Source organism: Culicoides brevitarsis, chromosome 1 (genome assembly GCF_036172545.1).
Source record: "Culicoides brevitarsis isolate CSIRO-B50_1 chromosome 1, AGI_CSIRO_Cbre_v1, whole genome shotgun sequence".
Taxonomy (NCBI): Eukaryota; Metazoa; Arthropoda; class Insecta; order Diptera; family Ceratopogonidae; genus Culicoides; species Culicoides brevitarsis.
Window position 1 is genome coordinate 18,440,877 of NC_087085.1, and position 23,255 is coordinate 18,464,131.

General features: G+C 28.2%; 2 protein-coding genes and 1 long non-coding RNA gene across 3 annotated transcripts; 2 read left to right on the forward strand and 1 right to left on the reverse strand.

The window, feature by feature from the left end:
- Positions 1–644: 644 nt before the first annotated feature.
- LOC134836652 (uncharacterized) lies at positions 645–4,555 on the reverse strand. Its single transcript, XM_063851834.1, has 7 exons — positions 4,275–4,555; positions 2,956–3,382; positions 2,731–2,865; positions 2,360–2,666; positions 1,625–1,652; positions 1,030–1,564; positions 645–974 (listed from the first exon to the last, which is right to left on the reverse strand). The coding sequence occupies exons 1-7, from the start codon at positions 4,409–4,411 to the stop codon at positions 645–647; spliced, it is 1,899 nt and encodes a 632-aa protein (XP_063707904.1). The 5' UTR covers positions 4,412–4,555.
- A 318-nt stretch (positions 4,556–4,873) lies between these two features.
- On the forward strand, positions 4,874–6,649 carry LOC134827712 (uncharacterized). Its single transcript, XR_010161811.1, has 3 exons — positions 4,874–4,933; positions 6,368–6,568; positions 6,626–6,649. It is a non-coding gene; the product is annotated as an uncharacterized LOC134827712 (long non-coding RNA).
- Positions 6,650–11,804: 5,155 nt separating this feature from the next.
- LOC134837386 (chitin deacetylase 7) lies at positions 11,805–13,971 on the forward strand. Its single transcript, XM_063852757.1, has 4 exons — positions 11,805–11,984; positions 12,038–12,231; positions 12,295–12,681; positions 13,542–13,971. The coding sequence occupies exons 1-4, from the start codon at positions 11,805–11,807 to the stop codon at positions 13,969–13,971; spliced, it is 1,191 nt and encodes a 396-aa protein (XP_063708827.1).
- Positions 13,972–23,255: the final 9,284 nt, after the last annotated feature.

Consider the following 23,255-nt stretch of genomic DNA (forward strand, 5'->3'; position numbering starts at 1 on the left):
AATCAGTTTCTTTGATCGCTGGCAATTGGGTCACAATAACCGGTTGATTGACATCCAAAGAGAACAAAGCGCGTCTTGTGGTGGTTTTTGGTTCGACAAATTCGCATGGAACGTCATTTTCCTTCGTATTGCTGCGTTGCATGATCGCCAATTTTCGTTGTTCCGCTAATTTAATGGCTTCAATGGCAATTCGTCGCTTTTGTTCCAGCTTCCGGTCAAAGGAGGACTTTTCCTTGTTCGTTTCCGTGGATTTTTGGTCGGTCCAAATGTCAAAAGTTACCTTTTTCTTTGGTTTTATTTCGTGATTTTCGCTCGAAAAGCCGGCAGAGAACGTTTTGATGCCTTTCGAGTGGGGTTTTGGAATGCGAGAAGTATTTTTAGGCTTTTTGCTGACCGCTCCACGAGGCTTTTCGAATTGACGAACGTCCATTTTTATGTAATTTTAGATTTTTTATACGATTTTTTTGAATTAAATTTAGGACTGTTACAATTCGCGTTGCAATGCCGTTTGATTTTTTTTTGCTCTGTGAATGTCAAACGAATTTTTTCTCAAGGCTGCTATGATTCTACGTGAAAAAAATGTTACTTTTGATACTGATAAAATCTATTTTCACAGAAATTTTGAGACTTATAAGGAAAAATATTTAACTATTGCTCTCGAGATTTTTGAGAAATTCTTTCATTTTCTCAATTGTTCGGAATGTGACTGCTTGTTCGGCTACTTTTACGGTTTTGGATGACAATTTTAGGCGTTTGTTGACTTTTGTGCTTGTACGGATGTTGATACCGTCTGTCGGTATTTTCCATAGAATACTGTCGAATATTTCGTTGTCGTCATCTTTCCCGATCGAACGAAGTTTAACGGCTAAGACACAATCTCCCATCAAAAAAAGACGATTTTTCAAGGGACTCACACTGTCCAAGGTCACTAAATCTGTGAAATAAATCATTCCGAGCTCTTGTGGTTGGTTTGCCTAAAAAAAATTAATTTAAAAAAAATCTAATTAAAAAAAAAAATTAAAAATTTACCACACTCGTCTCCAATAAATGCAATTTGTAATGATTTAAAACCATTTTCTCGTATTTATTTATTTCCACTTGAACATTAGCGACTGTCAGCACGAGTTCCTTTGGCACTTCCGTGTCGTTGAACAAAACTCTCACCATTTTGCTGAAAAACTTTTTATATCGACTCAGGTGATTTATCGGCGTCTCGATGAATTTTATAAACTGATCCAAGTCGCCGAGACCTTTGAACATGCTTTTTGCCGTTTTGTAGGATTTTGGAGCAAGAACCGCGTATTTTTTGTAAATCTGGAAGACGGGATCCTGCAACACGGTTTTGAAGAATTCGCAAACTTTGGTGATGGTAAGATCACGTTGCTCGAGGACAGGAAGAATTTTCTGCGAATGGAAGACTAGAAGGGTGTCTGTGAGGGCGATGAGGTCACTGAGGTTTGGCAAGGATTTTGCTTCGAATAAGTGATTTTGTTTGTACAGGTTGAGATGTAAAATATAGTGTTTTTCGATTTTACGGAGAATTTTCAGGTATTGATCTTCGTCCCTGAAGGAAAAAAAAAATTAAATGAATTTAAATTTTAAAGAATTTATGGGAATTTCTTACCATGTGGAGCTGCCTAGTACGGATGAATCTACAAAAAAAAAAAAAAAAAAAAAAAAAAAAATTTTTTGTAAGATCAAGCTCAAAGTAAATTTTTAACCAGCAGTAAAAAAAAAAAAAAAAATTTTATTAAATTTTTAATTTTTTACTGAAAATCAAAAAAAAAAAATCCGAACTAATTTAAAGTTTGAATTTTCTTGAAAATTGTTAAAAAAATTTTTAAAAATGGCCTGAAAACTAAAATGAATAAAAATTTCACATTTTTGTAATATAATTTTTTTTCTTTTAACATTTGATATTTAATTTTTGAGCATTTTAAGTGAAAATATTAAAAAAAATTAAAATATAATAAAAAATTAAAAAAGAAATTTCTTTTGGAAAAAAAAAAATTATTTGCAAAAAAGTGTTAAAAAGCATTAAATAGGGCAAAAACTTAAAAAAAAAAAAAATGAAAAATTTTATCTGAAAAAGATGTGATAAAATTATGATTTTTTTCGTGAATTAAAAATTTAATATTTTTCGAAAAATCTTCTTTTGTAAAAAAAAATTAATGCAAAAATCGCAAAAATTTACTTAAAAAATGATTTTAATTAAAGAAAAAATAATTATAAAAATTTCAAATTTTTTTATAAAAATAATACAAAAATCGCAAAAATTTACTTAAATTGACATGTTGAATAATTTTTAAAAATTTTAATTGCCTAAACAAAAAAAAAAAAATTGAAGAAAAAAACTTACTTCGATCATCGGTGCGTGTCAACAAATCAATCCACTCATCAATGGTCGCTTTTTTCCCCATAAAATCCACTTCCTTATCGTCCAAGTTGATTCTGAACATTCCCGGTTTATCGGCATCGATATACAAAATGTCATTCAACTCCACATGCGTACGATAATAAAATAATCGCTGAGTTTCATTCCATTCCGTGCAAAGTAACGCTCCTTCAAACAAAAAAGCTTTCCCTTTAAACGTCAATCCTTGCGCCGAATTAAACATCTCAAAGTCAGCTGCCTTTTTGAACTTTCCATGCTCAAAAATATTAAACTATCGAAAAAAAATTGAGTGACTTATCACTTAAAAAAAACATAAACAAAGAGCGAAAACTTACTTGCTTACTCTCCGCAAACTGATTCAAGTTGAGTGCCTCGTTAACGGTATTAAGCAGTGACAAAATGTCTCTCTCGGCAATTCGACACGCTCTCTGTATGTCTTTGATAGCATCATCGTCATCGACAGATATCGCCTGGCAAACAAGCAAGATAATATAATTGAAGCTTACTCATAAGAACAAATAATCACCCCGAAAACAAAAAAATGATAAGTAAATATTCACCTTAATTATCTCCGCGAACAGCAATTTGTAGCGAGGCAATCTTTGGATGGGTTCATGCAAGAAACTGTTGATGCCGAGTTTGTCATTCGAGCCCAAATTATTGAAAATTTCCGTGTGACTTGCAATAAAAGCTTCTAGCTTGGGCTTTCGCATGGCGTAAAAAATGTAGTCAAAAAAACCGTCTTTGTGGATGAGACGATGGATCAAGTTGGCAACGTCAAAGATACTCGCGTGATGCTCCCGCAGTGCTGGAAGGAACTCTGTGTGATGAAAATTGTAAATGCGTTCGATGTCGTAGAATTCTTCGTTGTATTTGTCTTGCAGCAGCTCGTCCAAGGGAGCGGCGTATGTTTTTAAGCCGTTTTCCAGCTTCGTGACGTAATTCTCTTCAGTCTTTAGTAATTCATCTAAGGCACACTTGAGTTTGCTGCAAAGACAAAAAAAAACAAACATTAGAAAAAATTCACGTTTTGTCTTTAAAAATTTTTTTGAGATTAAAAAAAATTAAATTTTTAGCTTTTCTGAAGGTTTTGTTGAACAATCATAGAAAATTTTCAAAAAATTCACTTTTTTTTTTCGATTTTTTGCATTTTTTTAGATCGAAATTTATTGAACTTTCTTATTGAGTAAGATTATTTGTTATTTATTTTTTTCAAGTTTTTCTTCAGAAAAGACAAAATAAATAATTTTGCGGGACGTAGATTCGTTTAGGGTGCATTTCAGAACAAAAATTGAGGTCATCTTGTGTAAAAAATACGTTTAACAGCATATTTTTGGCTTTTTGGAAGCAATTTTAGGTTTGTGAATGCAAAGTTCATGGTGAAAAATGATCTTTTTGAGACAAAAAATAATTCTAGTGAAAAATTGATTTCAAAAAATTTCACCCAACCTTCGATTTTTATAGAATTTTTAAGCAATTTTGGGACTTTTTCAATTTTTGAAGGTTTAGGTCGAAATTTTTGTACGGATTTTTTTCCAAAAATTCGACTTAATCCTTAAAAAATTTAAAAAGTCCCAAAAAACTCATAAAAATGGATAAAAATCGAAGGTAAGGTGAATTTTTTTGAATAAATTTTTTTTTTGTCGTCTCAAGAAGATCATTTTTCATCTTGTAACATATTCACAAACCCTGAATTGCTTCAAAACATCCAAAAATGTGATGTCACGAGACGCGAAACGTAAATTTTTTTACTACAAAACACCGGATGACCTCAATGTTTGTTCCGAAATGCATGGCGATGCTTATCAACGAGTCTTGGCGAATGCGTCAAACATTTTATCTTGCCGTGATAAGCTTCGAGGAAATTAAAAATATTTACATTTGATTCTTTTCAGGCAGATATTCGATGCCCAGCGTCGTCCAATTGAGCAAAACCAAGTCATTGATGATCGTTTGCGGGTACAGCAATACTTTTAATACGAAATTAAAGGCACTTTTTACGTATTCCATCAACATTTTTACTTAATTAAATGTGTTTTCACTTCACTTGCTTTATCAAATATTTATATTTCTCAATCTATTTTAATATTACAAAAAAAAAATGTTAAACATAGAAAAAACATCAACAACGAAAAAATATTTATTTAGCTTTAAATCACATTATTATTCACAATGCCGCTACTTATATGTTTAAATTAAGACGCTTACATACCGACTGAGGCTAAGTCACTGCCTGACTGAGTGCCGAACGGAATGAGCGAGCTGGCGAGCAAGTGTGCGTTCCACACATGCAAACGACAAAATAATATTGGGAATTAACAACACACTATTATTCGCTATCTTTTGCACGGAGGTTCGGAGATGTGCGAACACAAAAGATAAGAATAATTACTCGAAGAGTGACATCATTGATCGCGCATTGAGAGTTCAATTTTTTTTTTGAAAGGTAATTTTATTTTTGCATTGCAGTGAGTAATGAACCAAGTTCAATGTGTACGATTTTTATTTACAGTTACAGACATTCAATATTCAAAGCAAGTAAATTAGAAGGTTAATGTTGCGAGTGTTGCTCGGGTATCGTACAACAAGTGTTAATGACGTAATCTCTCTCGCGACACATTGTTTTGCCGTTTGTTGTTGTTTGTTTTTTTCGAATAAAAATGTGAATAAAATCGAGATTAATTAGCGAGTGAGTGATGAGGAAGGGCGAGAATGAGTGACGGCGGAGCAATTTTAAATGCAAAAAGATATTTATTTAAAGAAATTTTTAGACGAGCAAGAAATTTTTCGTTTGATGCATCGAGAATTTATGTGGATTTTATTGCGAAATTTATGAGTTTTGGTAGTAATAAATATTTAAAGTCAAATAATAAAATAAAACTAATGAAAAATAAAATAGACAAAAATGTATAAAGTGCTCTTAAAATTTTATGAATGAAAAAATAAAAAAAAATATTTTGTATCTATTTTTATCATGCTTAGAACAAAAAAAAAACAGCAAAATATATTTGTTCTTTTATAAAAATTAAATTTAATTAATAAAATAAGAGCTAAATTTGGACAAAAATACAAAAAAAAATATTTCTTCAAAAATCAAGGAAATTTTGATGGAAATCATCTTTAGAATGAATATTTATTCAATTTTAGCTTTGAAATCCATCAAAAGTTGATTAAAACTTGACTTGAAAAATTTCAAGACCGTTTTCTTTTTTTTCGAATAAAACGGTCATGAAAAATTTTTTTTTTATTTCTTCAAAAATCAAGGAGATTTTGATGGAAATTATCTTTAGAATGAATATTTATTCAATTTTAGCTTTGAAACCCATCAAAAGTTGATTAAAACTTGACTTGAAAAATTTCAAGACCGTTTTTCTTTTTTTTCGAAAAAACGGTCATGAAAAAAATTTTTTTTTTGATAAATTCTTAAAAATGAATGTATGGAATTGTGAAATAAATGCATTTCAAAGGAAAAAGTCTGTAGGAAAATTGAAATGAGGAGTATTGTAAAGTGAGGACTACAATAAAAAGTAGGTTTGTAATATCGAAATGCGGTATAGTATATCGTTCATTAGACGGCTACTTTTTCTATTTTTTTGTTATTATATTATATTATATTGACTATTGACCTCAAAGCTATAATTTAATAAAAAAAATATGTAAATAAATTTTTAAAATTTTGCGAGTTTTTTTCTGTAAAAATTGTTTTTTGTTACTTTTTATAATTTTTTTTATTCTTTTTAAAGATTGAAAAATAATTGGAGTTTCTTTGAAAAATTCCTGTTAGATGAAGACCGTTGAAGACTTTCCCATAAACACACTTTTTGTTTTGTTTTTTCATTCTTGACAACTTTGTATCATTTGCCGATATAAATTAGGCAATAAAGTGGGAATCCATTCAATTGCAAACTTTGTCACGTACGTGGTGTTTAACAATCATTTATTATATTATTTTGTTTGTCCTTCTCTTTATAGCGCAGCAAATGTCGGAAAAACATCACAATACAATCTAAAATGGAAATAGTAATACGAGAAAAAGTCGTCTTATATGTCATTATTTGTGCTGCCACTATCATCATTACTCTTATCGCTACGTGTATATTTGCGAGAGGAATTTCCATTTTCCTTCATTTGACATCGTCGATGGCATATCGACTTGATTGATATTCATTATTGGTTCGTATTTTTACATCAAATCAAATCAAATAAATAAAAGCCCGAGTTCTTTTTTAGCATTCAACACGTGCAATACGTTTCATTTGTTGCATGCAGGAATTTTCATTTTACTCTGACGAAATGTTTATTACGGTGCCGATGTTTTGTGATGCCGTGTGATGTGGCGGTACATGATGACTTGATGATTTCATTGTTTTTCTATTTATTAGTGTTTTATCATATATTTTTCTCTCATTATTGGATTGATGGCTTTTTTTGGAGAGCATTTTTAGAAAATTTTATCGAAATCAAAGAAAAATTTTTTAAAAGACCAGAAGCAAAAAACTTTTTGTGACTTTTCTTAAACGTAAATTTTTAAAGAATCTTTTCACTTGATTGACTGGAAAAACTTTAACTTAAGTTTTAACTTATAAAAAATTTGCAATTAACTTATAAGTGTTTATACTTAAACTTAAATCTTACTTTGATTTTTTTATAATTTGCAGAGAATTGAAAATTTTAAAAATTTGACTAAAGCTGACTTTTTAAAAATTATACCTAAAGTATTTTTAATCAAATCAAATCAAATAAATAAAATTGAAGAAAAGTCAACACGTAAATTTTCAAGACTTAAGGAAATTCTTAATTTTTCAATGTTTTTGATGCTAAAAAATGTTCGATACGCATTTGAAATCAATTTTTTTAATTAAAAATGTTTTTTTTTTGGAATTTCTTAAAAATTAAAAAAAAACTTAACTTTTAAAACATTACTTAAAAAAAATTTCAAAGCTCAAAAAGTACGTATCGAAATTTTTTTAAAATTTACCTAAGTTTAAAAAATTCCAAAAGTTGTAATTAAAATAGTCAATTATCGAAAATGTTTTCAAATTTTTTTTGTAAAAAGTTGAAATGAAAGAAAAAGTTCAATTTTTTGTATATTAAAAAAATATATCTTAAAAATATCAAAATTTACGTTTGAAAAAATATCAAAGTTCAGTAAGCTTTAATATTTTATTTTTTTTAAATGAAATTTTTAATTTAAAAATTAATTAGGAAAAAAAATTATCTCTCAAGATTTGGAAAATTAATTACAAATTTTAATTTATTAATAATTAATTTTTAATTCAATTTTATTTTTTAAAAAAATAAAGTATTGTTAAAATAAAAATAATTTAAATTTATTTTAAAAAATTAATTTATTACTTTAATTTAATTTAATTAATTTCAAAAATTAAAACATGTATGATAATTTATTTTTTGAAAAAGTTTCCTTCAATATTGGAGAATTTTTTTAAATGAGAAAATGTTAATGAAAATTAATTTTTGTTTTAATATTTCAATTTTAAAGACATAAAATTGCTCAAAAAAAAATATTCAAAATTTAGTCAAAGCTTCCATTTATCGTATTTTGTGTAATCAAAAAATAAGAAAAAATTAGCAAAAAAATTAGATTTACTGTTAATAAATTTTTGCCACCTAAAAAATATTTTAATCACATTTCGCCATATCTATTAGCACTCCTATCAAAGGTTCATGACTCAATGAATAGTCAAGAGGGAGTAAATCTAATTTTTTTCTCTCTGTATGCCTAATAATTCAATTTAACGCCAAGAAAGTAACAACATTCTTTTCTTTTAATATTTATTTATTATTAAATAACATAAACATGGATTAAATGTATCACTGAAAGACAACGAACGACACGATATAATAATAGGCATTTTTTTTCTCTTTTAGGTTTTTCTTTTTCTGTGTTTGGTACAAATGAGTGCGTGCAAAATTACGACAAGAAGACGGAAGAAAAAATAATAAAGTTAAGAGGAAAAACCCATGATGTTGATGATGCATCTCCTCCCCCACCACTTGTTGTTGTCTTCTTTTTTGTGTTACGGCATGACATGTACTTTTAACAATGTTTGTTTCTTTTATTATCAACGGGAATTTGGGGTGATTGTTCAATTAAGGAGGCACGACTGCCATGCATCTGTCGTGACGAACATGCGAAAAAAACAGAAAAAAGTGACTCTGGAAATTCATAATTTTATGGTGGCTGGCTTTCGGTGAGAGTTTTGTTCCTCTTCAGCGCTGAAACTCACCTTTCCCATTAATAATAACACAAAAAATTCTTTATCTATTCAATTTTTTTTTTCGAGTTATGTATTCGTTTACATTTGCACGTGCCTTCATTTATCCCATTAATACACTGCTACGGCTGTCAAAAGAAAACGAGAGAAAAAAAATACATAATACATGGAGAAATAAGATGTCTTTTGTGAAAATACGTGAGCCAAATATAAAGTTTGGGCCAAGAAAAAAAATTCGAGCAACGAAAATTTCCGAGGCACATGGAAAAAGGTAAATTTTTTTCATGTCCATCCTACAAAATGAGTCTTAAAAACTTATTTATATTTTTTTCCATTCTTAACGCGATACAAGCCAAAAATAATGAGATAATTTTGGGAAGGAAATATTTCTTTTTGAATAATTTTTATTTTATTAGATCAAATTTTATCCTTAAAAAATTAAAAATCTTCAAAGAAAATTCTCCAAAGATTAACTTTTGACCATTTCCAAAAAGATTTCGTCAAGCGAGGAAAAAAGACACGAGGCACAATGTAATTTAAATTCAAATTCTTGCACAATTCCCATGACATAATTATCACTTCAAAACGGAAAATTTACATTATAATATTAGTTTCGATATAATAAATGCAAGATACGACATCTTATTATAATACTCTTGATTACAAAAATATGTTTATCTAGCGTCGGATTACGACGACAGTGACATTATACAATGCGAAACGAAAGAAAATCTGGGAATACAATTTGATTACTTTTGAAAAAAAAGAAGACACAAGACGACGAAGAAAATGAAACCAATAACTTTCTCTCTGTTCAGTGAGACTCATAAGATATTCCCAATGAAAATAAAATTACAATATTATTATATTTTAACGTTGAATAACTTTGCTTATGGTTGAAGAAGTGGTGACAAGAACGTGCATTTTAATGTTAACAATATTTTAATGAAAATGTTATCTTTTGTGAGGATTTATTTTTCTCTCACTTTCTTTTGATTTTTGTGCGTTTTGAAGGGAAAAATGCTACATTGTCTGTCTGTTTTTAATATTTTTTAAAAAATTAATATTTAATTTTTCTTTTTTAATTTATCTGAATTTTTGATTTTATTTTTAATTAAAAAAAAAATATTTGATGATTATAAATTATATTAACAAATTTACATTAAATTTAATTAAAAACAAATTTTAATGAAATTAACTTTAAAATTTTTTAAATTTAAAAAAAAATTAATTAAATTTAAAATAATTAAATATTTTTTTTAATGATTTTAGTGAAAAGAATAATTCGAGAAATTTTTTAATTTACATCACATTTTTGCACTAAAAATCCTAAAATTTATTTTTTAGAATCATAAATTATGTAGTTCAATATTGTTTAGATTTTATCTAGGTATCAAAAATCTTATCAAAAAGTTTGATTTTAGTCACGTAAAAATAAACTTTAAAACTTTGAACAATAAATATAAACGATAAAGTGATTCCACGAATTAACCAAAATAAAAAAAAATATGATTTCTGAGAATTTTTATGTTTTGCTAATCAAACCAATCTTCTTCGAATTGTTTTTATCTTTTTTACAAGAAAAAAAACTACAAAAAAACCTTTTCAATAACAGAATTTAAATTTATTATTAGGTATAGCCGAGTATAGCTTAAAATAAAAAAAATAAAAAAAAAACAAAAAAATTAAAATTATTTTTTTTATTGAAAATATTTTTTAACAGAAATTTTATGAAAATTTTTAAAAGAATATTTTGTTATTTTAATTAATTGATTTTTAAAATTAATTAAAATTCTTAAAAATATGAATTTTATAATAAAAATGTTTAAAACATGAAGATTTTTTTTAAAAAATTAATTCTTTAAAAATATAAAATTAAAAAAATAAAACTTAAAATTAATAAAACTTTAATTTTAAATCTTTTAAATAAATTTAAATTCATTTAAAAAATTCAAAAATAAAACTTAAAAATTCACATTTATATTTTTTGCAGATCAAATTATTTTGATTGGCATAACTTTTTAAAACATTTTTTTTTGTTTTAAATTTTTAATATTATTCACCAAATTATTTAAATTAATTATGCAACAAAAAATACGCTCAAGCCTATTTCAATCCCAAAGAAAAAAAAAATATTTTTTTTTTGCTTTGTCAGTATTGAATTATTGTAATCAGCACAAAAAAAAAGAAATCTGATTGTCAGTCGTGTGTGTGTTTTGCAAAAATTGGCACAAATATGAGAAGAAAACAATAATCATAAACTACCTGTGAAAATCTGTTCCAAATTTACATTTAATGTTCGCCGAATTAGGGAGTGAAGTCACTTTCATGTTTTTATTTTGGGGAGTCAGATGTCAAAAAGTCACCTTTAGACAAAAATTTTTATTTTACGTTCACAAATTACTTTGAATTTAAATTCGGAAAAAATCAGTTGAACGAACAGAAAGAAAAATCAAGTCAGATGGGATTAAAGATCATCTAAACATTCTAAACAACGAAAAAATAAAAAAAAAATACAAAAAAAAATATTTTCCTCCACTATTGTATTAAATGATTTTTATCTAAATCCTAAGTTATTATGTAACTTAAGGCGTAGATTACATTTTTATTATTCCTCCGTCGTTTTTTTTTTCAGCGTCGGAATGGCATTTTACGCACACGTGTATCTTAGCACACGCATAAGAACAATAATATGGAAATTATTCCGCTCATAAACAACGGTCAAATGCGGGAGATTTCCTGCTTGAGTCGAAAATGATGAGAAAATACGAGGTAGAGACGGCTGCTGCTGGTTGCTTTCGGTACAAATCAAAATCTGATATTTTTTTCGTAAGTTATGACGGAACACAGTTGCAAAAGATGAGGATTCGAGACTAAAACTGAAATGATAAAAAAAAATATTGTTTACGACGAAATCGTGTTTTGTATCGAGAAAGGAAACAAGCGCTGAGTCACCTGATGTTTTTTTTTCGTTTGACTTTGAAAATTTCTCTTTGATTGACACGATTTTGTAAATATTTTGACACAATATTTCAATTACATGCGACAAGATGCGCGATAAGAAGATAATTTTTTCCCTATAAAAAGCGATTTTGAACTTTTTTTGAGTGTAGTGTACTTTAAACGTTCAAGAAAAATTAAATAATTTTATATTTTTAGGAAAAAATTAGAAAATGAGATTTTTTGTTCTCATTGTGTGCGTTTTTGGACTCGCACAAGCCTTGCCCCGCAACGAAGAGGAGCCAGAATTCAAGGAAGCCGAGTTATGTCAACCTTGGCTTTGTCGTGCGCCGGATTGTAAATGCACGAGTACCGAATCTGGAGGCAGTTTTCCAGTAGAAAAGACTCCTCAGGTGAGATTTTGTTTAAAAAATTTAATTTTTTTTAATAAAAATTATTTTTTTAGTTGGTAATGGTGACTTTCGATGACGCCGTGACAGCATTAAACTACGAATACATCGAAAAATCTTTGAATAAACTCAGTAATCCCGATGGATGTCCAGCTCAAGCCACGTTTTATGTCTCGCACGAGTACACGGATTACTCCAAAGTTCACGAATTGCATGCCGCAGGACACGAAATTGCCTTACACTCAATTACGTAAGTTAATGGCGACTTATTTTTGGGACGTAATTATTTAATGGATTTTTTTTTGCTTCTTAGACATTCGCCGTACAATAGTTACTGGCGCAACATTAGTGTGGAAAAATTATTAATGGAATTCGGAGATCAAAAGGATATGATAGCGCACTTTGCAAACATCCCCGCTGACGATATTCATGGCATGCGAATGCCTTTGTTCCAATTATCTGGAGATAATTCGTACATTGCAATGGTCAAAGCTGGTTTGAAGTACGATTCGAGTTGGCCAACGCAGAAATACACGAAACCAGGATTGTGGCCCTATACTTTGGATTATCTCTCGACGCAGGATTGCTCGATTGGGGATTGTCCCACAGCTTCTATTCCGGGTGCTTGGTTGCAACCGATTCTTAACTGGGAAGATGCCGCTGGAACGCCTTGCGCTATGGTTGATGCCTGTATGAATGTGTGAGTAAAATTTATTAATTAATGATTTTGATTGAAAATGAGTCAAAAATAGTTGAATTTTGGGTTTAAGTTAAAAATAAAAGAAACTTAAGCCTTAAGTCAACACTTAATGGATCATTGAACGAACTTAAGGATTTTAAGTCAAGTTTTGAACAATTAAAGTACCGTAAAAAAATTTAAAAAAGCTATTTTTTGCTTTTTTATATTTTTTGCTGCTTTTTGAAACTCCAATTTACTCATTACTTAACTCAAAATCCTTACGTTCAAACATAAAATGTCTTAAAGCCCTTAAGTCAAACTTATAAAATTTATTTTTCTTAAGTAAAAACTTTAATTTTTAAAATTATTTTTTTTCTTCAAAAAATAATCATTAATTCAGGGCTATTTTTCAAAATTATTTGACTTAAGCTTATGTAAATGTTAGCTAAATTTGACTTAAGCCAACTTAAAAAATAGTTCATAAAATTTTGAAGAAAATTATATATTTTTTTTTATAAAATTTGGTCTAAAAGTTGATTTTTTGTTAATTTTTTAAGGTAAACTTACGTTAAAAGCTATTTAATTCTGTAATTTTTACTTAATCTTTAACCTTACGTCAAAGCCTCGCAATTAACAAAAATTAATTCAAAACTAATTTATTTTGATTTTTTTTCATGTTTAGCTAAAAATTTAAAAGCTTTAAATAAGAACTTAATTTGATTTTATGTCTTTTACGTAACATTAAGTCAAATTTTTTTTTCACTTCCTTTGCTTAAGTCTAAAATTAATCTCCATTAAGTCAAAAATTTTAATTAAAAGTCAAAAATTTTTTCGAACCTAATTAACTAAGTTACCAAACATTATTTTTCTTTAAATTTCAGTCCCGATTACGACGTCGACTTGCTCCTCGAATGGATGAAATCCAACTTCCATCGCGTTTATGACTCAAACCGTGCTCCCTTCGGCGTTCACTTGCACGCTGCTTGGTTCCAACGTGGCGACAACAATTTCGCCGCATTCAAAAAGTTCATGGAATACTTGGTTTCTCACGATGACGTCTATTTAGTTGGCACAAACCGTGTCATCGAATACACGAAGAATCCTGTTCCAGTTGAGGACTTTGAAGCTTGTGCCGAAAAGAAAAAACCATCTTGCATGCCTCGTTTGTGCGTTTTGAAGAAGGAAACTGCATCCGGTCCCGATGATCGTTACATGACAATTTGCACCAAATGCCCGGAAGCTTATCCCTGGCTCGGAAATCCTTTTGGCGAGAAAACATCCGAAGAAGTGAAATCGTCTGAAGAAGCTTAGATGACGTGAAATTCCTTTTCAACAAGCTTAATAAGATAAATTTTCATGAAAATGTTGAAAATTTTTGCAACACAATCCTCTTGTGATTTAAATAAGCGAAAAAGATGAATTACAATTCCCGTATAAATACATGCACAGAAAAATCCACTAAAAATCCAAGTTTTGATCTTTTGAACGTTATTTTGCATCAAAATAACACACAAAGCACATAAAAATGATAGACGATGCAAACACATATCGCATTGTTATTGCATTTTATATTATTCTTGTACTCTTACACATGCAAACTCAGTAGTTCGAAATGGCATTTTTAAGGCTCTGAAGGTTTATAATTTTTTCAGGATAATTTTCCGTATTAATTTTTTGAGATTTTTTTTTTTTTGTTTAAACTAATGGAAAAATTATTTTGTTGATTTTTAAAAAATTTTCCAAATTATTATTTTTTTTAAAGGTTTAAAAAGGAAAGCATCAAAAATTAAAATTTAGAAAATTTTTTTAGCAAGGCTCTTCAAATTTTTAAATTTTCAAATAAATTGTTTCTAATTTTTATTTTTTTGAAAATTTTAAAACAAGTATTTTTCACAAAAAAAAAAATAAATTTTAAACAAATTTCCCAAGCACTTCGCTTCAAATATGTATTAATTTTTTAAAAAATATCTTCATAAATTAATTAAAAATAATAAAAAATTTTTCATGAGAATAAATTTATTTTTTTTTTAATTGAAAAAAATTTTTTTTCTATAATAATTTTAATGAACCTTTTCATGAGAATTTTTTTTTAATTTTATTTTTTTTCTTAATTGTTTTTTCCAAAAATAAATAAAAATTTGAAAAACTTTTATAAATCCCTTAAATTTTTTTAGGATTTTTTTTTGAAAAAAATTAAAAATTTGAAAAATTTTCTACCCAGGAAAATTTTGATTTTTAAGCCCACAGAGTCTTAAAAAAGTAATTTCGTTCCACTGGGCAAGATTTGCAAAAAAATGTATTCCCTTCTTAACTTTTACATACTTTTGTGCATTTCTTCAGACAATTTTTTTTCTGTGTGAGCCCAAATACACGAAAGCATGACACACGAAGCAAAAAAAAAGAAGATGAAAAACGCTGACAAGATAAATACATCTTGAAAAGAATTGCATTTTCACACAACGAGTGAGCGACGAGTGTGTGTGTCTGTGTTATCATCACAATCATCTTTCATTTTGTGTGTTGCACCAATTTTTTCATCGCACACAATTTTCGCCTTTGTTATACAATGAAGCAGATAAAATATGAAAATTGCATCATTTATCTGCACTAAAGGTGTCTCTGCATGAAATTTTGCTAACTTTTTGACTTTTTTTTTTCAGGTGTGAAAATAAAAGAAATGCCAGGAAACAAAAACGCATTCACATGAGACTCGATCTCTCGCTCTCTCTCTCTGTGATTTATGTGTGACACCGAAATTTGAATGCATTTATCTTGCAGGCGAAAGAAATGAGTTGGTCTTTGTGTCGCCGCGCGCCAGTAAATGGCACAAAAACCATAAATTTCGTGAGTGTGTGAGTGTTTGCGAGGAAATCTGTGGCGACAATTAGTTCCGTCTATTTGACGCCATTTGTTCAATTCAATTTAGTAATTAGGTCATGCGAGTTAAAAGCAAATTAACAAAAGTTTGAAACATTTTTCGTGTTTGGAAAATTGCAAAAGGCTACAAGGAATGGGAGTACTTCTAATGATTGTTTTTAAATTTCAAACAAAAGTTTCATGACTCAACTGATTAAAATTGCTTGTTTTGATGACGAGAGTGGACTTTTAGTAGGTGACTCACTAATAAAATGGCGGCTATTTCAATATAGTGATAAATTTTATTTTATATCTTCATGATATACAAGAATTTATTAAATTTTCTGTTTTATTGTCAAAAATATATAAAAACAAATATTTAACCATAAACATAATTTAAAAATATTGACTCAAAATTTTCATTGGTTTGGTATTTGATTAAATTTGTCACAAGAACTCGAAAAAAATATTTTAAAGTTTAAAATTAAAAAAAATTCATACTTTTAACTTTCAAAAACTGTTCAAAAGCTCAATTTTTATTATTTAACTTTTAAAATAAACAATTCTGCAAAATATAAAAAAAAATTAAATACTTTTGCATACAAAATGATAAATTTTTAACAATTTTTGGTCCTCAATAAATATTTTTATTGTTTTTATGCTATATACATTGAGATTTGATAATTTCAAATTCACTCATCAGAGTATTTCAAGTTAAAAATTCGTAAAAATAAATTTCAAAAAATTTTGAAAAATAAGTTTTTTGAAAAAAAATAAGACGAAAATTTATGTTGAAATACGATTTTTAATACAAAAATTCTTAAAAATTAAAAATTTTTTAAAAAATTTTGGAAAATTCCTTGAAAAAATATGAAAAAAGACGAAAAAACGCTCAACTTTGATGATATTTTCATTTTTTTTTATTTTTTTGACTTTTGAAATGGTCTGAAATCAATTTTAAATACAAAAAATCAATGAAGATACTTATCAAAAAACGAAATAATTCCATGAAATCATCGGTCAAAAATTTCCAAAATTTTTTGAAAAAGTATTTCAAATTTTTTTTTATTTAAAAGAATTGAATGTTAACTTGTGAATAAAAATTAAGAACAAAAAAACTATCAAACACATCAAAAATTAGCACCTGAATTTTAATGAAAATTTTATTGAAAAGTTATTTTTTTTGTCTTTCTAATTGAAAAATATTTAAAAATATTTGAAAAATATCAATTTTTCCATTTCTGAATCGATTAATTTTTTGGTCTCTAAAATCGAGTGAGCCACAAAAATAATATGACGACGCAATAAAATTATTTATATTTCAATTATACTTAAAGCCTTATTCCTCTAAACGAAAAAAACAAAAAAATCCTTTCTTGTCTAACTCAAAATTGTTCCGAAATTATAACGGCGCCATTTTATCACCAAATCAAATTTTTATAACCTGTCACACATAAAGGCTTCGCACAACGTACACAACAAGTAAAGAGTGCGCATTATAAAAGTCAAGAGCCATTAGGATTATGGCCTTATAAAAGGAAACAACAATAAAGCGAGTGAGTGTATGACTCCATAAAAGACGAATGAATATTAAAACATATTGTATTTTAATATTTCAATCAAAAATTTATTACGCAAGCGAGTGAAACAATAAATAAATGTTTAAGTAATGCGACATTATAAATTATGTGGAAGCGGATTAAATGTCAAGTCAAGAGATCTCCCCCAAGCTTCTTGCTTTCACATGTGAAAAGAGGGAGTTTAAAACACGCGTGATTATTATGATAATTGTTAGGTAATCGCTTTTTATTACGTTTTTCCATTTTAAAAATTAAAAAACGGCATAATCGTTGTTTGCTCATATCACATGCGTTTGTGCAATAAAAATGCATTTTTTCGTCATGTTACATTTTCGACCGCCGTATGCGAATTCAGGAACGTGCAGAAACCTTCAATCAACTGCCAATCTGTGGACACCCCCGGCATCACGGAACCACTCAAGCCGAAAGTGAACAAAAACATTTGTGTGCAAATTCACGTCAATATATGCAAAACTGCTGCCAATTCGTTTCCCGTGTTGCATTTTTTGTTTTCGTTCGTCGAAAGTAATTGTTAAACAACATGCCATTGTTCCGCACACAACTGTCAATTTTTGTAAAAGGGTGCGAACTTTTTTCCAAGAAAACCAATACACAAACCGCAATTATTTCAATTACAATTTTTTTTTGAGCAATTTTAACCGAACACCTGAACTCGGCACCCTCGTTTTCGAAGATTTTTTGGTTTTCGCCGGAAAATTGGAATGTTTTCCGCAAAAATGTTACTTTTCTGGTAAATTGCATGTTTGGGAATTGAATGACGGTCGCCTTGACGCACTTAAAAATCATAACATAAGTGCGTCTCATGTCACAAAAATTCGTCGTAAATTACAGTTAGACGCTACCGATGCTTTTGAATTATTAATCAGGCTGAGTTTGTTCCGTGCAGTATCAAAAATTCATGTGTCGCAAGCCAAAATTTCTGCGAGACGTGAACATTAGGTTCAAACCAATAAAAATTCAAACCAAAACAAAGATTTTAGAAATGTGCATTGGTGCAAGATTTCCAAATAACATTTGGGGCAAAATTTTGTAATGTGCATTGGGATATCAATTTAGAATGTTCATTGGGGCTATAGAATATGCATTGGGGCAAAAGTTTAAAATATATAATTTCAGAATGCAAATTGGGACAAAATTTTACATACAGTGGGACTTGTACACATTATCCCAATGCACATTCTAAAATTTTGTCCCAATTCACATTCTGAAATTATATCCTAAACTTTTGCCCTAACACATATTCTATAGCCCCAATGAACATTCTAAATTGATATCCCAATGCACGTTACAAAATTTTGCCCCAAATCTTATTTCGAAATTTTGCCCCAATGCACATTTTAAAATATTTTCCCAATGCACATTTCTAAAATCTTGCCCCAATGCACAAAATTTTTGTTAGTTTAAACCTAATCTTCACGTCTCGCAGAAATTTTAACTTGCGAAAAAAATATTTTTATAGATTGTAAAGATGTGCAGTCACGAGACACGTGTAACGAGGATGCCGCTTCTCCATCGTGTACTTTTGTGGTTAAAAAGCATCCTAGTCCGCAACATTTTATTGCTCTTCACAACAAATTATGGTTATTGGAGTTGTCTTTATTGATGCGGATGAAAATATTTATTACATGTGTGCTCCACATGTTATTGATACATTTTATGTTTCCACTGGATCAGGAACATCCTCTTTTTCTTTCCTTTGCGAAAAATGTCGTTACTCATAAAATTTTTTTTTTGACTACAAATTATGGTCATTCTGCTTTTCATGACTTGTAATTTCGAGCCGAGAACAAACAAACATCAAGGCTTGAGTCTGTAATTTTTTATTATTACAAAGCTAGACATAATTTTTGTTGATGTGAGTTTTCGTGAGCTTGTCATTGAGAGTTTACCTGAAAATAGATGGAAAAATTATATGAGACTCTAAATTTTTACGGGAAAGACACCTGCATCAAAAATTTTTATTAGTTTATTTGATGGTCGTCTAGTTTTTCTGGTCAAATAGCTAACGGGAAAGAGGAACAAAAGTAGTAAAAATTTATAATCAAGTGACTTTTATGAGAAAAATGAACAAGAAGATAAATTTTGAAGCATAAAAGCCAATTTTGAGTCATTATTTTATTTTTGGCACAAGAAAAATTTAATTTGAAAAAAAAATTTCATATTGCCTTCCTTTAAAATTTTTTTGTCAAAATTAAAAATAATTAAAAAAAATAATAAAAAAATAAAAAAAAATTATAAAATAATTATTTTTTAAATCAAGAAGTGATGAACGAACCATTGACGAATTTTCTCATAAAATCCTGACTTTTTCATTAAATTTACATTGAAATTCGATGATTTTCAGATGAAATCAATCCAATTGTGCCCTCAAGATTTTTTTTATAAAAATAAATAAAAAACCAATATTTTCCCAAAAAAGCCGGTTATTATTCTTTATCAATCTAATAACTATATTAAATATCATTATTACCATCAAAAAGTTATTTTGCCAACATTAATACTTATGATAATCGTCTGTCTACCAGATGCAAGCAAATCTTGTTATTATACTTTTTTTTCAACAATATGTTATAATAATAATAATATTTGCTGATATTAATTCTGTATTTATCTTCGGAGCCTACACGCTACACACAGACATCCACAAAATCTGCACGAAACCCAGAGAAAAACGAAAAAAGATAAATAGAATCGTTTATCTTATTTGTCCAAAAGTTTTTTTTTCGTTTATTTTCATTTATTTTGTATCGTATTTTGTGCGAGAAATCATACAAGAACGAAAGAAAAAAAAACTAAATGTGTATTTAAAATTCCGCTCAAGTATTCAATATAAATTAGGATCAATAATGGACAAAAAATACTGTGAGATTGTGACTTGTGAGTTAAACAAACAATGCGGGAGCAAAAAAAAAGCAGAGAGGAAAAATTAGAGAAATCGAATTAGGTGACTTTTGACATAGTATAGTGCAACGAAACTTACAGGAAAATTAATTTAGTTGGTCCAGCAAATGATTTTCTGGATCATTACGTGATGACACATGAGTTTTTTTCTGTTTAATGGGTAAGTCCATATTAAATATTTTTAACTGAAATACAAAAAATTTTAAGTAAAAGTCTTAAATTTTAAATTAAATCAAATATAAAAATTAGTTTTCAAAATTTTTTTTTTTGTTAAGTATGAGGTTAATAAACGTTTAATTTTATTAATTTTGCTAAAAATATATTTTTTTTTCTATTTGATGAATCTTCCAATTAATATTTCAAAATAAAAAAAATAGCATGCATTGAAAAAAAGTAAAATGAGAAACTTTGACGTTTGAAAAATTTAAGGAATTTTACAGGCACTTTTTATATAAAGAAAATTTTAAAAATTAAAGAATTTATTTAAAATAGAATTACGTCTTAATTTATTTATTACCGTAACGTAGATAATTCTTATGGAAAAAATCCGTTACAAATTCAAAAAATGCTAATAATTAATGGAACATCAATTTTGAAGTTAATAGAACAATAATTTTTCATTAATTTTTTGATTTTTTTAGCAAATATTTAGAAAAAATTGAAATTATTTCTCATAAAATAAAAAAATAAATTAATTAATATTCATCAAAATTATAAATTCTCAAAAATTTTGTTAAAAATATTGAAAAATTCAAAATTTCGTTAAAAATTCAAAAGTTTAACGTAAAAATGTTAATAAAACGAATTTTTAAACCTATTTTCGTTAATAGAACGGATTATTTTTTTTCATAAGAATTATCTATATAAAGGTAATATTTAAAAAAAATTAAATTAAAATTATACATCATTGAAAATGTTGCAAAATTTATAACAATTTTTAATGAATATAAATTTTTGTACCCAAAAAAATCAAAAATTTTCAAACTCAAGGCTCATATCTCCATAATAAATTTAATTTAATTTTTTAATTTTTTTTTCAATTTAATGTTTATTTTAAATATTTAAAAAAAATTAATTAAATTTTAATTTAAAAAAATTTATTTTTTTTTACTTTAAAATGTATTTATAATTTTTTAAGTTTAAGTCTAAAATGCATCTAAGAAAATTTTTTTTTATAATCTATTATTAATTAAAACTAAGAAAATTTGTGACATTTAAAAGTTAAAAAAATAAAAATAATTTTTAAATCTTCTCCATCAAAAATTTCCAAGCATCACGAAAGTTCTTTCCTCAACTTTCACTTTTTCTGTCATTTTCTGTTTTAATTACCACTCATTTCGGTGATGATTTGAATGCTCGCAGTGACGCGAAGTCATCACATAAAAAATTCACAAGTCCCATCAAAAAAGCAGAAAGAAAGTTATAAACTTCATGACATGCATCCTTAATTGATGACATGACATTTTCCTTTCTTAGGCTGTCGTTGGCATCTTCGTGTCCACCATCACGTTTCCCATTTATGTACTTCTCGTGGCAAAGCCTAACTTTTTGTTTTATGTGCCATCTTCGTCGTTGATTACTCTCGCAATGTTACAATGTTCCATTACTGCCGTAGCTCCGTGGACGTAAAAAGGGACTCATACATTATGTAATGCTTTTATTTAGTTATTGGGCTTTAAAAAGTACGAAATAGGAAATAAATAACGCATTTTCGCGCACATTCAAATCACGCATTTGTCCGTGGCAGGAAAAAAAAATAAAAAAAAAGTTCCGCCTCTCATCACTCACTTTTCACAAAAGATAAAAAGGCGTTCCTAATTATTCTACATAACAACAGCAACAACACCGAGATGACAACACGTACAAAAGGTGGCTTGACTTTGGTTTTTACACGCGTTTTGTTGCCACTCACGCACCGAAACGGCAGGCGCATAAAACGGAAATAAATAAAGTGCGTATCGTACGACGGAGCTTTAAGCTTTATGGCATCGTTTCGCAAGAAAAAAAAACGAGAAAAGAAGGAAATATAAAACACGTGCCGTGATATGTAGCGTACAGACACGGAGGAAAAATCGTCTCCTTGAATGATGCGATCGGATGTTAACGGAAACGAGAAGAAAAAGGCAACAAAGAATACATAACTCATGTTCATCGTTCGCTTTGTGTGTGTGTGCCGCATGTACATTATGTAATAAATAATATAGACAAGTAGCTTTCTTGTGCTGCTACCCAATTGGTTCGCATCTATCACACACAAGAAATGTATCTTAAAATGTTATTGGTGCTATTTGCACAACCGATGTAATCTCTTTATTCGTCTTGTGTGTATTAACTAAATGACATTATTTCCCTTTTTGCCTTTTACTTTGGCAGCTAAGAGCCCATAAATTTTCCCGGAAGATTGAATTCGGTGATTTGCAGTAAATTTTCATTTGAAAATTTTCCTGAAAAATATGAAAATGTAGAGCAATTAACGACGAATGTAATTTAAAACACGGAAAGTTAATTGTTTTATCGACTTAATTTTCGTGTAAACAGCCGCCTGGTACTTACTTTTGCTTCTAGTTTCTCCGGCGCAAAAAACGGTGTGTCTTACCACATTTTATTGTTTTATGGTTTACCCCAATTTCTTGATGTTTTTGTTGTAAAAAACAAAGTGCTGCTTACCTGAAATGAAACACATAAAAAAAAAACTAAAATCAATTTCAATTCATTTCATTTGAAACAACTGTGCGGCTTTTTGTGTCTATATCATCGCGTTTTGTAATAAAAATTTCATTCTAGTTTTTTGTTCGTAAATAAATGTTTTGCGATGAGTTTCTATTTCGGGCTGTACATTTTGAGATCAATAAAAAACAATAAAGTTTTTATGTCTGATCTATTTTTATCAATTTTTTTTTTCTGAAGGAGTTTGAGTGATAGTTTTGCGGTTAAGTTTGAAGTTTTGATAAAGTTTGGTGGTTGAAAGCAATCAAAATGGATAACTTTTGATTTATGGATTTAAAGATAGCTTCAGTTCTACTTATGAGATTTATTTATTTTAATGATTTAAAATTTATTGTTTATTTATGAGATTTGAAATTTTATTGTGATCTTTCAATTTTAGTTCGTGGAATGGCCACAATCATTAATGGCGTCATATTGAATAGAAAATTCTCCTAATTTTCTTTTTGAAAAAGATTTTCTTCCTTTTAAAAACATGTTTCAACCAAATCAACAAAATGTAGCTCAAAATTG